At 35.8% G+C, this 14,001-nt stretch overlaps 1 protein-coding gene across 2 annotated transcripts in view; it reads left to right on the forward strand.

Annotated features, from left to right (window-relative positions):
- Positions 1 to 14,001, forward strand: part of LOC145663091 (uncharacterized) — a 57,622-nt gene extending 43,621 nt beyond the window's left edge. For both annotated transcript variants that reach the window (XM_081729360.1, XM_081729359.1), the window contains exon 4: positions 2,899 to 14,001. In XM_081729360.1, coding sequence (XP_081585486.1) covers positions 2,899 to 3,952 — 1,054 coding nt within the window. In that variant the 3' untranslated portion in view covers positions 3,953 to 14,001. The remainder of the gene's footprint in view (positions 1 to 2,898) is intronic.

Genomic DNA, 14,001 nt, shown 5'->3' on the forward strand with positions numbered 1-14,001 from the left:
CCGTAAGATGCGTGACGCAACTCAAAGATTTAGGCACACATATTAGTCATGATTTTCTTACTTACTGATATCCACAAAACTTTTAAACAAGCATTACTGACCGAAGTTGAAGTTCATGCAATTGGTACCATGAATCAAGTTGTCACCAGTCTAAATGGTTCAAGGAAAAGAATAAGGAAAGTTTTTACCTTCTCGTTATGCGTTGTTTATAGCACCTCTACTCTTCTGGTCCTCGCCTCCACGCCATGGATGGAAATCCGAGCTCCCGAAGAGTATAGTTGTTACCCACAACTAGTGAACCACCCGCCACGAATTCTTCGTAGCAACCATAGGTGGTCATTTACTGTGACGCATTACCAAACATGTTAAAGTTCAATTTTGACTTCAGAGCCTCCAAAATTTTTCCAAATAGATGCAGATTGTTCCGAAAAATAAATTTTGAGATTGTTTTCACCTAATGCAGCAATTTATGCTGGTTAAATTTTAACATTTCTAGGAGGCCCTGAACGCGTCACTTCATAGCACACCAACAGAATAGATTAGTGCTTCATTCAATACCTGGCAATTACACACCCCAGGCTAAACATGATGTTTCATATTGCAAACTAAGAATTTTTACCATAATTACTTTCTTTAATTTTAAAACCTAACGAATTATTAACAACTACGAAACATTCAACTATTTTAATAATTTCCCAAACTAAGAACGAAATATTTGTATATTTCACTTACATTTGTCATTCCTTTCACGTCAAAGGAACCAATCACTCGCACCCACATATTCGTTTCTTCCAACCTGAGAGTCGCCATATTGGCCCTTGCAACTTAGCATGCAACAAACACACGACAGTTGAAGAACGATAACCGCTAGTTGTTACAGCATGCCTTAATGTTTGAATCTATTTACCCACATAGGTATTGGTAATCACGTATATAACGGGTGAGTTTAAATAATAGGAATTATGCTTTTATCATGTTAATACGAATAAATAATAGGATTTATGAAGAAAATTTAGACGAATTTTATATAAGGTTAAAATCACATTCGTAATTAATTTTGATTTACTCATACCTTTATGTTAACGGTGCGGTACAGATATAGCATAGACCTCACCATTTAGGGGCTTTTCTGATATTATTACTAACGGATCATAATAGAACATTAAAAGAACCTTCACGAACAAGTCAAGCTAAACAAGTAACGGAAATGAATGGCACGATTTTACAACGTGGGGACCATTCAAACAAACAACAATAACAACTAACAATGTACGTTACCGATAAACGGTACGTTACACAGCGACCGCGAAAACTATGGATTTGACACTAATATCGGTCATTTTGGATTACTTTTACATGTCTCGGTATCTCACCCCCTTCCCTCCCCCGGTGACCCCCGGCCCGGAGCCGAATAACGTGAATTTGGAATTTAATGCGATCGGAGTTGCACCAATGATCTCAGCGCACTCGAAAACTATGAATTCGTCACTAATATAGGTTATTTTCTACTACTTTTACATGTCCTGGTAAACGCCCCCCTGGTTCGAATTTTGACAAAAACGTTTAACTCTGATCTGGAGCCTGGACCAAGGTATTCGTGACTAGAATTTGGTAACTCTCGGTCAATTTGTCTGGTTCCCAAGCCGGTTCCGGTAAACGCCCCCCCCCCCCCCGAGACCGCCCTAGTTCGAAATTTGAAAAAAGGGCTTTGTCTTGATCTGGGGCCTGGGCCAAGATACCCCTGACCAAAATTTGGTAACTCTCAGTCCACTCGTCTGGTCTCCAGGCCGCACACGGACACAGAGAGACAAACACACAAACAAACTATTTTATTTATGTTAGAAGATACAAGGGTGGGCTGATAAGTTCTCGGCCCGACCCAGAAGGACTTGAGCTGCAGGCATGAAAGTGTGAGGCTATTCAACATAGTCCCCTCGAAGGTCAACACACTTGGCATTTCGATGCTGCAACTTCTCCAATCCCTCAAAAAAAAAAAAAAAATCTCAAGGTCTGCAAAAAACTGTTTCGCAACTGTTATCACCTTTTCATCACTGTGAAATTTCTGTCCTTTCAGTGCTGTTTTGAGTTTTGGAAACAGATAATAATCAGAAGGGGCAAGATCTGGCGAGTAAGGTGGGTGGTCAATGCACTGAAACCCTAGGTCCCTCAGAAAATCCATTGTTCTGCCAGCCTTGTGGACGGGAGCATTGTCCTACAAGAACAAGACACCTCGTGTCAACTTTCCCCGGCGCTTTTCTTTAATAGCGTCCGAGCGTCCTTTACGTTAGCCAGCAGACTGCAGTAATACTCTGCAGTTATGGTTTGGCCCTTTGGAAGGTAGTCTGAGAGCAAAACACCATCCTTATCCCAGAATATTTAGGCAAGCACTTTCCCTGCGGACTTTTGTGCTTTGAATTTTTTGGGCCTTGGAGATCCTGAGTGGCGCCATTCGCATAACTGCTGTTTCGTGTATTTAATTAAATTAGTTTATTTAATTAATATTTAGTTAATTAAATTAGTTTATTTTTTCGGTATGATGTAGACATTCGTTGAAATCTACAAATTTTATTTTAAACTACTCGCATTAAGTTTTAATCATCTTAGAATCATTACTATCAAGAACTGAAGTAACATTTATAATCGATGTATGATAAATGAAGGAAATAGCCAGTTTTGTATTTGTATCACACTATGGTAAAGTGACCTGAGTTCGGATCTCGGTCCAGTATTTTCTGACTCTTTGTATATCATTTACCATTGATAATATTATTTATGTATTTTTTATTTATTTATTGAGTATTGTGTAAAATATCAAGAGCGCGGTTGTTGGAAGTGCTTGTCATAAACGTCTTAAATATTGATGGTTACTTATGTAATAATATATTTTAATATTTGCAGGAAGCAGTTATTGAGTGGAGATTTTGCATCAATTTTGGAAATGTGCAAGAAATCTGCCGAGCTGATGAACCAAAAAATGCAAGACTATAACAACTATTATCCTTCCAATAGCCAGTTCAATAAGTTGGAGTCTGAAAATGCTGGTTCACAAGATAATATAATTAACGGAGATAATTCCAGTGGTAATGACTCTCAGGGAGTTCATCGTCGTAAATGTGAAATTTGTAATAAGTTGGTGAAGACAGAATACTATCGAAAACATAAAAGGATTCACATTCAAGAACGAAATCATCAATGTGAAGTTTGTATGAAACGATATAAGACTTTCCAGGCTCTTAAACAACATGCCAGACGCCATAACAAGGAAGAATTTAAGTTTGTGTGTAACATTTGTGGAAGAGGGTTCCTATCCCAAATTCTATTGACTTATCACGGGAGAAAACACACAGAAGAACCTCCTTATCGTTGCAGGTTTTGTAACCGAGGATTTTATGAAAAATTAACCTTTGCAAATCACGAAAATATCCATACGAAAGACAAGATATATATCTGTGAAACGTGCAATGCACATTATTTTTCATATGGCAGCTACTATTCCCATTTGCAAAAACACAAGTCAAAGGGTTTTGTGTGTGATATCTGTGGTCGAAGCTTTGTGTTACCACAGCATTTGAAACGACATCAAACTATTCACAATAGGATAAACGAAGAAGTGGAACTCTATACTTGTGATGAGTGTGGTAAAAGTGTAAAAAGTCGCGTGTCATTGATTGAACATCAGAGAATACACACTGGGGAGAAACCGTACGTTTGTGAAGTATGTGGGAAGAGATCTCGAACTCACACTCTTCATGCTCAGCACTCGCTTACTCATACAGGCGAGAGAAAGTTTAGGTGTGACTTATGTGGAAAATCCTTTACACAGAGTAAGAATCTTGTAATTCATAAGAGGTCGCACACAGGTGATCGACCATACAAATGTAGTCACTGTGAAAAAGCTTTTACGTCTAGGTCAGCTTTACTAGGACACGAGAAGAGTCATTCACATGAATGAAAGGAAGAATAGAAATTCTTTGGTTCTGTCAAAGCACTACAGCAGTGACCAGCTTGGTATGCTAATTTCTGTAGGGAAAATGCGTTCAGTTAGTCTGCCCGTTTGAGCGTCTTTATCTTGCACTAGGAGAGACTTAGAAAATTTATATACTCTTCGAGCAGGTAGGGTACTTTGGCAAGTACGAGAAACCTGTAAAACGTGCAGTATTAGCGTTTCTACTAACTGGAAAGTCAGTGAACAAATGTGGCCAAGTTTGGGCAATTGGTTGAAAGTTAGAAAAGTCAGATAGGTCTGTAGAGAATTAAGCAATAATGTTGCTTTGCTGAAAGAAAACACTTAAATAATAACTTTGATTAAAAACGGGAATGAATCTCGGAAATTGTACCAGTGAGATCATAATCCTTGAAGGCATCAGAGAGGTGCTAGGTTTACTTGCCATATTTGCCCTCAGGGGGATTACATCTCGTGATTCCTACGAGCTTATCAAATAACTTGGTAAGGTTCCTGAGCTGAGCCTGACAACTTCCACTTCCACTTCCTTGTTCTTTCTTTTGATGTTTTCTTTCCAATACTTTTGTCAACCCTTATTGACTCGACACCAATATATGTGTACCAAAATACTGTCGGTATGATTGACACAACTGCAGGCAATTACGAATCTTCAAAAAGTGCAAGAAGTGTGTCAGGCCAGTGGATGGACCACTCTTCAGAAGAAGAGTCGAACTCTAGTGCAGTGAATTCACGCAAGTTTCAATTTCACAACAACTTAGAGGATATGACAGATAGCAACAGATGGAACAAGTTCATGAAAACTATTGAATTCTCATTGAATCCTTGTTTATCAAAAGTAGTAGTAACAGTACTGTCATGTAGAAGGAATCAGCTACAGGAATTCGGGAGGTGATAATGGAAGGTTAGACAAGAATTGGAAACGCTTATCGTATTCAGTGACGTGAAGTATATCGGGAGATTTCATGTACCCTTATGACACGTTTACGAAAGTAGAATAACATACGTGAATAATAATTGAAGTGGCGTGTAAGGTTGTCTTCAAGAATTGTATGAAACATACGGTAATGATGTGTTGTGAGTGAAAGTTTTTCGGGAAGGCAGGGATGCCGTTCAGAATATTCCGAACTCACAACCAAACAATTCAGCTTCTTTGCTGCTGGCAGTAGATCTTGCATGTTATGTGCGTGGGCATGCATCTGAAAATCATGAACCATTTTCTGCACAATATGTTCTGTTACCACAAAATGATACAATTGAAGACACCCCATCAAATGATCAAGATACTAAAATGACAATGCTGTACAATTGTACAAGGCTGTCTGCACCGCTACGAGATGGAAAGAGACACCCTCCTGGAGCGAATCGCCATTATGAACGAAATCTGAGTTTGCTTGTATGACCCATGCTTGAAGCGACAAGCTAAGTAGTGGAAGCATCGTGGATGATGTAGTTCAAAAACGGTGCTTCAGCGAAATTACAGTATTGGGCTAGTTCCTTCCGTCTTCATCACCACCTCCGAACCCAACATTAGGATCGTCAGCTAAGCTCTGTCCAGCGCCGCACTTTCTGACAAGTACAGAAAAGTTAAGTACTTGGATATTGAAGCGATGAAGTAACTTAAAGCACTTCACCCACTGCACTAGTCTTCTAGTGAAGAGCGGAGAAAAAGATGAAAAAGGGTAACCAATGACTCTATTCTGGCAGGCTTTAAGGTACCAACCGTTAAATTCTTAATGTAACTGTGAGAAACCCAACATCTGAGAAAGTCCAACTCGAAATATCTACTAACTGTGTGCTGTCCTGTAAAAGTGGTAGAGTGAAAATAGGTAAGATGTAACACACAGTCAGATGGTAAGAGCTTCAGAATAATATTCACGGTACTTCAACTCTGTCTCGTGCATCATTTCCGAAGTAAGAACTCAAATTACCTATATTATTATTCAGGGATATCGGAACTTGAATTACACATAGCAGCTCAAACTTCAATAACTTATTATTGTTTGATTTTTTACAAATAATAAATTGCAAAGGTGTTATCACAGCTAACTTTAACAACTACTAATATTCTCCCAAGAATGTTAAAACACATTCCTTTCCCTCCAAATTTATTTGAACTTCACTTCTACTACAATCCAGTCCTGTACAATTATAGTTCACAACACTAACAGAAATCTTTCTGTATATTTTACACCATTAAAATAACTCAGTTCATTCGTAACTTAACTGTATCTCAAACTCGATCTAGAATATCAATAACTACCTAGTTACATTCTTTATTTATTTCTATATTATTTCTCTTTTAACACCTTGTCCAATTATTTCACTTCCAACAGTTTTCTGAGTATTACCTAAGAAACGAACTGCTCTGACTGACTCCCAACATCCTTTCGGGTACTCCTAAAAACGAATTGCACCCAACTTCCTAACGAAAAGCCTAAGTGCGTTTGCACACGGCAACGATAATATCGGTGGAACCACTGATAATTTCGGCGGTGAAATCGACTTCAATGTATTCAAATCGTAGCTTACACACGCCACCGATATTATCGGCAGATCCTCCGACACGCAGATGCTGTCGGCCAAGCCCCCGATACTGTCGGCAGTATCGCCGACACCGATTTGGTCGGGGGCAATGTTTTCTTTATGATTGGATGCACGCGCCACAAATAATGTCGGCCGGCCAGCGGGTTAAATGAAGAGAGTGAGTGACAAGGCGCTGTGTATTTTTGTTTCGTTTCTTGTCTTTGGAATTTTGTTGTTTCCATTTTTTCTATTACGATTGTATAATATTATAATTATTATCTTGTCCTATAAACAACTTTGGAACAGCTTATTATTTTTTTACAGTCTGTTTTGGAGTAGCTAATTCCCTTTATTAAATAAATATAAAATGTGGGAAGTCTGAAGAGTACTGGTTTCCCTCTAAATAGCTATTACCAAATAGAATATAGGAAATTTAGATACCAATTTCTTGATTATTTTCCACTCTTTTTTTTTTTTTTTTTTAATTATTTGTTCTTTCTCTCTCTCACACACACACACACTCTTTGATGGTATATTTTTTAATCTATTAATGCTTTTAAATTTTAATACATTCTGAAAATTAATTTAAGCGTAATTTTCAAAGTTTGATACACTGTGAACATAAGCATATGGAAATAATCCTGATTATTATTACTTTCTTTTATTTTCATCAGAATTGTGTGCAGATCACTTTTCCCGGTTCCACTCAATAAGCAATGATTGAATAGAATATTTGTTGACAAGTCAAAGTAAAATTATTATTATTTTGAAACGAAACCAGCACAATCAAACACTCTTTCCAAAGCTCCAAGGACAAGTTACTCATTTGGCATTTTCTTGATTGTGATCTCAACAATAGGGATGTGACCTCATGCTTCACTTGTTGCAGATTTTTTCTCTCATTTCCAAAATTATCCCAAATCCTCCCTTTTTAAAAATAATTTGTGGAATGGCAATTGAAAACAAAGACCAAAGCTATGTATCCAAGTTTTCCCTCTCCCCTTTGTACCGGGATCGACCCACTGATAGAGTTCTGCCGTTTAGCTACAGTGACTGAATGAAAAGGTTGTGTATTATTGAATTCGTATCTTTCTAGTTTTGCTTAGACTTTTAGAGATGGCAGGAATTTTTCCATTCGATATTTTAACCCTTATTGAATTTGTGGAATGTAGACCTTGCATATGGGATAAGATAACAAACTCTTTAAAGGGCAGAATTGAAAAGCAAAAAGCATGGCGAAAAGTTTATGCAAGCCTTGCCCAGGATTTTGAGTTCATGGACAAAAAGAAACGAGAAATGACAGGTATGTATGCAACAGCGCAAATCTGTCTTCAACATTGGGGGGGGCGGGTAAGATCGTTCCCATATTATATATATAGCGATGTTCAAACTATTTCTGTAGTCGAGAAACAATGCTGTGGAGGATCAGGGCAGCGGAGTTGTCTTCAAATTGGGAGGCGGGCAGATTTGAGGCTCCAAGATTGGAGGGGACATGTCCCCTTCATCCCCCCGGAATTTGCGCCAGTGTATGTATGGAGCAATGTAAAACAATTACTAATTCGAATCTTATCATTTAATCTACTATGACATTAATGTTAATTGCATGGAAAACAAAATAATATACATACATACAATATGTAACAATGTTCAAACAAAAATTAAAACTAATATAGTTTGCAATGTACAGCAACATCAATTCTCATCGAAACGAAAATAATATGTTTACAGCATCTATTTAAAACGGCACTGTTAAATCTAAACATGTTTAGGCATAGGACTATTTTTTCTAAGTTTTGTACCGTCGTCCACACCTCTTCAGAACAGTTTTTGTAGTCCTTGTTTAAAAAAATAATTTTCCCAATTATTATTTTTTTATTTGTTTTCATATATGGAGAAGATTTTTTGTGTGTCGCTTACTTCGCTCATCACCGGCAACGATATTATCGGGGCTTCCTCCGATTTTGTCGGTATCGTGTGCAAACACGCTAACATTCCACTAATGATAAATAACTGGAAAATAAACAACTTCCCACAACACATGACTTTAACAATCTTTTTCTTTATCTTCACTTTTAGAAATTTATGTTCTTCTTCAACTTCTTCTTTAACTCTAATTTTTGTAATATCTGATCTACTTTCATCATTTTATCTCCTAACTCCTGGATTTTCTGCTGCAATCTCTTGAATGCTTGGAACATAAACTACAGTAGCTCTTGTTTTAAGTTTATTTTTTCCATTCTTAGTATCACAACCCTTACCAACTCTAATTCTTCTTCGATATATCCCGTACTTGCCTTCACTTCTGTCCTTGCACGCTGTTCTATCGTACATATTTTCCTCTTCTTCCGATTCAGTAAGTAAGCTATTATTACTAGTGCTGCCCTGCACATCTTCAGATGCCTGCTCACGCTTACTTTTCCTTCTTGCAGAACTTTAGTCAATTGTGTCGTCTTCTTAATTACATCTGTAAGTCCTTCCACCTTCACATGACTATGATCACTCTACACACTTCCTGATGTATAAGGCAATTCCGTCCGTTGATGCTTGGTAATGTATGGTGTCCATTGTCAAAACCTGATACAAGCCCTTTACTTGATCTGGTTTCAATACAGACGATATTGACTCTATACTCAGTCTTTTGATTCCTTTCCTTCTCCCTGTGTACAAAGGATTCTTCCAGTTTGAGCTCATTCATTTCGGCGTCTATTGATTGTAGTACACAACCAGGACAAAATAGTGTAACCCTGTACACTTAAAACATTTTTTGCCGTATGCCGGACATTCTACTTTTCTATGACATCGTTGATATTTGTCACATTTGATAAGTTTTTCCATCATTTCTGATAGAGGAATGAGATAATGAGAGATAACATGATGTTTGTCCTTTATTTCCCAGCAAACTTTTACCACTTAATGAAAATCGGTCTCTTGTTACACCTGTTTTTATTTGCCCTGCGACTCTGTACTGTGACTTGCTGGACTATTAGATAATGCCATTTCCTCTTCAGTATTCTCAACTGCATTTGTCATGTCTACCGCTTGCTGAAAGGTTAGGTTAGTCGCTGTTAACATCTGCCTTCTATCCACATTGGCCCTGATCCCAAAAACAAACTTATCTCTTAATGAATTTTCCAAGCACGAATTACAAAATGTTACTTGCTGTTTTAAGGATATCACAAATTGAGCTATATTTTGGTGTTCAACTGCTTAAATTTAAATTGTTCCGCTATCTTGTGTTTTTTAGTCCATAATGTTCCAGCATGAGATTTTTTTAATTTGTCAAAGGTTTTATGGGCGGGTAATTTAGGCACACACAAATTCCTCACCTCCTCATAAGCTACTATTCCTACTACTCCTAGCTAAAAACGAAATTTTTCTATCTTCGGGCAATGCTGTAGATAGAACTACCTGTTCGAATCACTCTATATATATCAGTATTCTACCGATTCGATATTGAAAGGTTCAACATGATGACAAGTAGAAGCATAAATTTCTTTTTTCGATTGTGGTAAATCTGTTAGACTTTTTACAAATAATAAATTGTAAAGGTGTTATCACAACTAACTTTAAGATACTAATGTTCACCTAAGAATGTTGAAACACGTCCCTTTCGTTCCAAATTTATTTGAACTTCACCTCTACTAGAAACCAATCCCGTACAATTATAGTTGACAACACTGACAGGAACCTTCCTGTATTTTAAACACTATTAAAATAATTCACTCTTGGCTTAACTATATCTCAGACTCTATTTAAAATATCAGTAACTACCTAGGTAAATTCTTCATTTATTTATATATCAATTCACTATATTTTAACACCTTGTCCAATTATTTCAGTTTCCTGAGTACCACCTATAAAACTAACTGCTCTTACAGACTCCCAAAAATTACATAAAGAAAGTGAAAGAAAAATAATTTAGTAATACTAGTCTGGTTATATAAAGCGAACTACATAATTATACAAAACATAGTTCTCATCTTATCAATTAATACTCATTGAAGTTACTTAATAATCATTAAAATCCAATGACTAACATGCGAAGTCCTGACGTGTTCCAGTATGGTATAAAAATGCAATAGACAAAGTAGTACAAGAACTGTCCGTCTAAGATGCTTATTAGTGTCAGAACTCTCTTGGAGAGAGAGAGTATGAACCAAAACGTTACTTTAAAAAGTAATAATGAGAATGAATTCCCGCTATCCATTAATGTAAATAGTATCTTCTGCTGTGCTGTGTGTTTTTGAGTTACTTTTGTCCACCAAAACTAATGAAATTTCATAAATGGAAAAGTCATTTTGTTTCTAATGGATATGGCGAAGTAAAGGAAAAATTTTATCATTTCTTAAAGAAGTCATCAGAATTTTCTAAGTGCCAGTATGTATAAAATTGTGGCAAGAATCCGACTAATTTCATGATCTAGAGGAAAATCACAAATGTTATGCGAAATTCACTAAGAGTGAAAAAATGTTTGAATTCTTAAATAATTCTGAAGTTCAGCGAATTTTCAGTAAAATGAAGAAAAATATTTAACGCTAAAAGTCAACTGTCCTAAGTCGGGAATAGAGGTGATTCAGGCCGAGAAGACCAACTTGAGAGAGCCGGTGAAGCTATGATGATGGTCACCAAAAACTTGTAATTTGCGGGGAAAAAAATTAATTCCATAGCTTAAACCCTCAATCAGAAAGTTACTACACGTGCCAGAAACTGAATCCCACTTTCCAATCCGATTAATGAAAATAAATCCATCTCCAAATTCCGAAGATGCAGATAATCATTTGTGTCCACAGGATATTTGTGGAAGAAGGATTTTTTTTTATTACAACCCTAAATAGAGAAAGGATGCAGCTTGATGTCTCAGGTGAAAGTATTAGGTAATTTCCCTGATGATGCGCGGAAACCTTCAGCTGGATCATTACTTTGAAGAAGTGAGTTGACATCTTTCAAGGCTCTATCATAATATCCAGTAAGTTTAAGGAGATTGGTAATAAATAAACAAATTCAAAAGAGCAGGTAGAAAAAGATAATGGGAGAGAACCAGGTTAAAGCTTATGTTTTCCATTTTAACCTCGTCATGTTCTGACACTAACCAGAGAAAGATAATAGTTTGAGTCGTATTGAAACATATGGGAAACGACTAATGAAATTCAATTATACTTTCATCGATTTTTAAAATCTTAAATACGTAGAAATTAGGAGGAAAAACTCGAAGATTTTGAAACACTTATACATCACTCTAGAAAAGAGAAAAGAGCCCAATACAAAATAGATAAAACCTACGGCTTTAAACAAACCCGTAATTTTGTCTCTCACATAATCCTAGTTGTTAACAGTTTACATTTTCTTATTTCTGATGTTATCTGACGATAATCTATAGACGGTAGAAAGCCTTGAAATACATTTTTCTCCTGCTGTGATTCGTAAAATTCCAATTCCAATCCTGTAAATAAATAATATGGAAAGGAAATATCTCGAGAGGTGAAATACGACACTTGCAAACTGAGAGTAAGGTGCAGTTTTGTGAACGTTAACATGAATGTTTAATTCCTTAGCGTAAAAATTATAGACTTTACATTGAACAATGTAAATGATTCATTTTAAACTGAAGATTTATTCCCATTGAAAATTTAAGTATTCCACGTCTCATGTAGTCCGGTGCTAGAAACAAAATCAAGTAAACGTGAGAATATTAAATTTGAATGTTACAAAAATGTAGGGAGGTACTCAAATTATCCTGGAGGAGAGAAACTAAAATAATCCCTCAACATGACAGTATATCATTTGCTTGTTTTACTACTAATGCATTTGTTGTGATCTGATGATACCCAAGTTTTTGACACGCTAAATAATACAATGTAAACATGAAATTCTCTTCCAAAGTAAAATGTAAAAAAGAATCTGAAAATAAACCTTGCACTCTTAAAGTGTGTATGGAAATCGTCAAGATTTGAGCATTTTAGTATTTTCAGAATACAGATGTTCCACAGTTTAACCTAGTATGTTGGGTCGTAAATTATCGTAAGTATGAAGCTTTATCATATATGATAGATATTTCCAGGTAGAAGGTATCATACTCGTAATTCTTCAGAATAGTTTACTACAGTGTAAATTTCATTAAACATAATTCATATTTGCTATATAAAGTTCTACAGAGATAATTTTATATTCTGTCTTAGTAGTTTTGGCATAATAAATTGAACTAAATTTTCTGTTTTAATTTGGTGTAAGGTTTTCGAAACAAACGAACAAAAATGTATCTATATGTACTAGATTTAGTACCTGAGGTATTTGTTGAAGGTAAAAATGTACTGGGATAGACAGGGCCGGATTTAGCATTTTGGCTCCCCTAGGCCCAATAATTTTTTCCGCCCCCTAGTCTGGTTAAAGTTACTTTCCTAAAAACCTTTATTAAAAAATTATATCAGGTCTATATGTTAATTGCTTGAACACCACTCCACGATGCAATTTTATCATTGCAAGTTTTTTGAGGAATTTACTTGGTTCTGGGCTTAACAAAATACCGTTAATGTATTAACAAAAGATAGGTGAATAACTTTGCTTTTGTTCAATTTAGCCATTTGGGCAAATAAATAAAAAAAAAACTCTGTAATACATTATAAAATAGTTTTAATCTCAGAAACACAGCTTGCATGAAGTATTTTGATAACGTGACACAAAAACTGTGTTTTAAAGTAAAACTAGATATTTTGTATGTACAAATAGTAAATTGTACTATTATAAAAAAAATGACATTTTTGAGATCAATGTTGTAACGAAGTTGATGCATAATGTTGAAAACTAGTTTAACTTTACCAACAATTATTTGTTCCAATGAACTTCAAAATCAGAATGCTTTATTAGCCTGATTTTTAAATCAATTCAAAAAATATGTTAAGTTATGGCTATTTATTTTTATTTCTAGATATTTTTTTAATTTTTTTTCTCTCGGCCGTGCGCCCCCTGGGAGCTTGCGCCCATAGGCCCGGGCCTATTAGGAAATCCGGCCCTGAGGATAGAACAGACCCTTCTTAGTAATGTATTGCAGAAAATAAAGTGCGGATTGCAGTATTAGTGATTGAGATATTGAAGTAAATGAGATACATTCATGTAAAACCGTACCTTATAATAAATTAAAAGTATGTCAATTAAAATAAATTGTTAACGAAGGAGGAAAACCATAACAGCATTCATTTTAGTCGTTAATGTGCTCACTCGTGTATCAAACTAGTGAGAGTAGGAAACTTCTGTGTAAGCAAATGACCAACTTCTAACTTCCCAGTAAGATTAAATGATTTATTAATCTAAAGGTTAAATGGAAAAGCCACATACCATGAAAATGGTACACTTTTTCAGCAGTTCGTATTATTTGGTTGTATCTTTAAAATGCACAAGAAACTTTGAAACAATGCTTTACATGCTAATTGGCTGAAGCTTCTTATTAGAAATAGGAGTTAATTCAAAAATTTGTGGCATATGCTCTTACAGTGAGTCCAACTGCTTGTTTTTTTTTTTTT

The sequence above is a fragment of the Thermobia domestica genome, chromosome 10 (assembly GCF_964235325.1).
Source record: "Thermobia domestica chromosome 10, izTheDome1.hap1.1, whole genome shotgun sequence".
In the NCBI taxonomy this organism is placed as follows: domain Eukaryota; kingdom Metazoa; phylum Arthropoda; class Insecta; order Zygentoma; family Lepismatidae; genus Thermobia; species Thermobia domestica.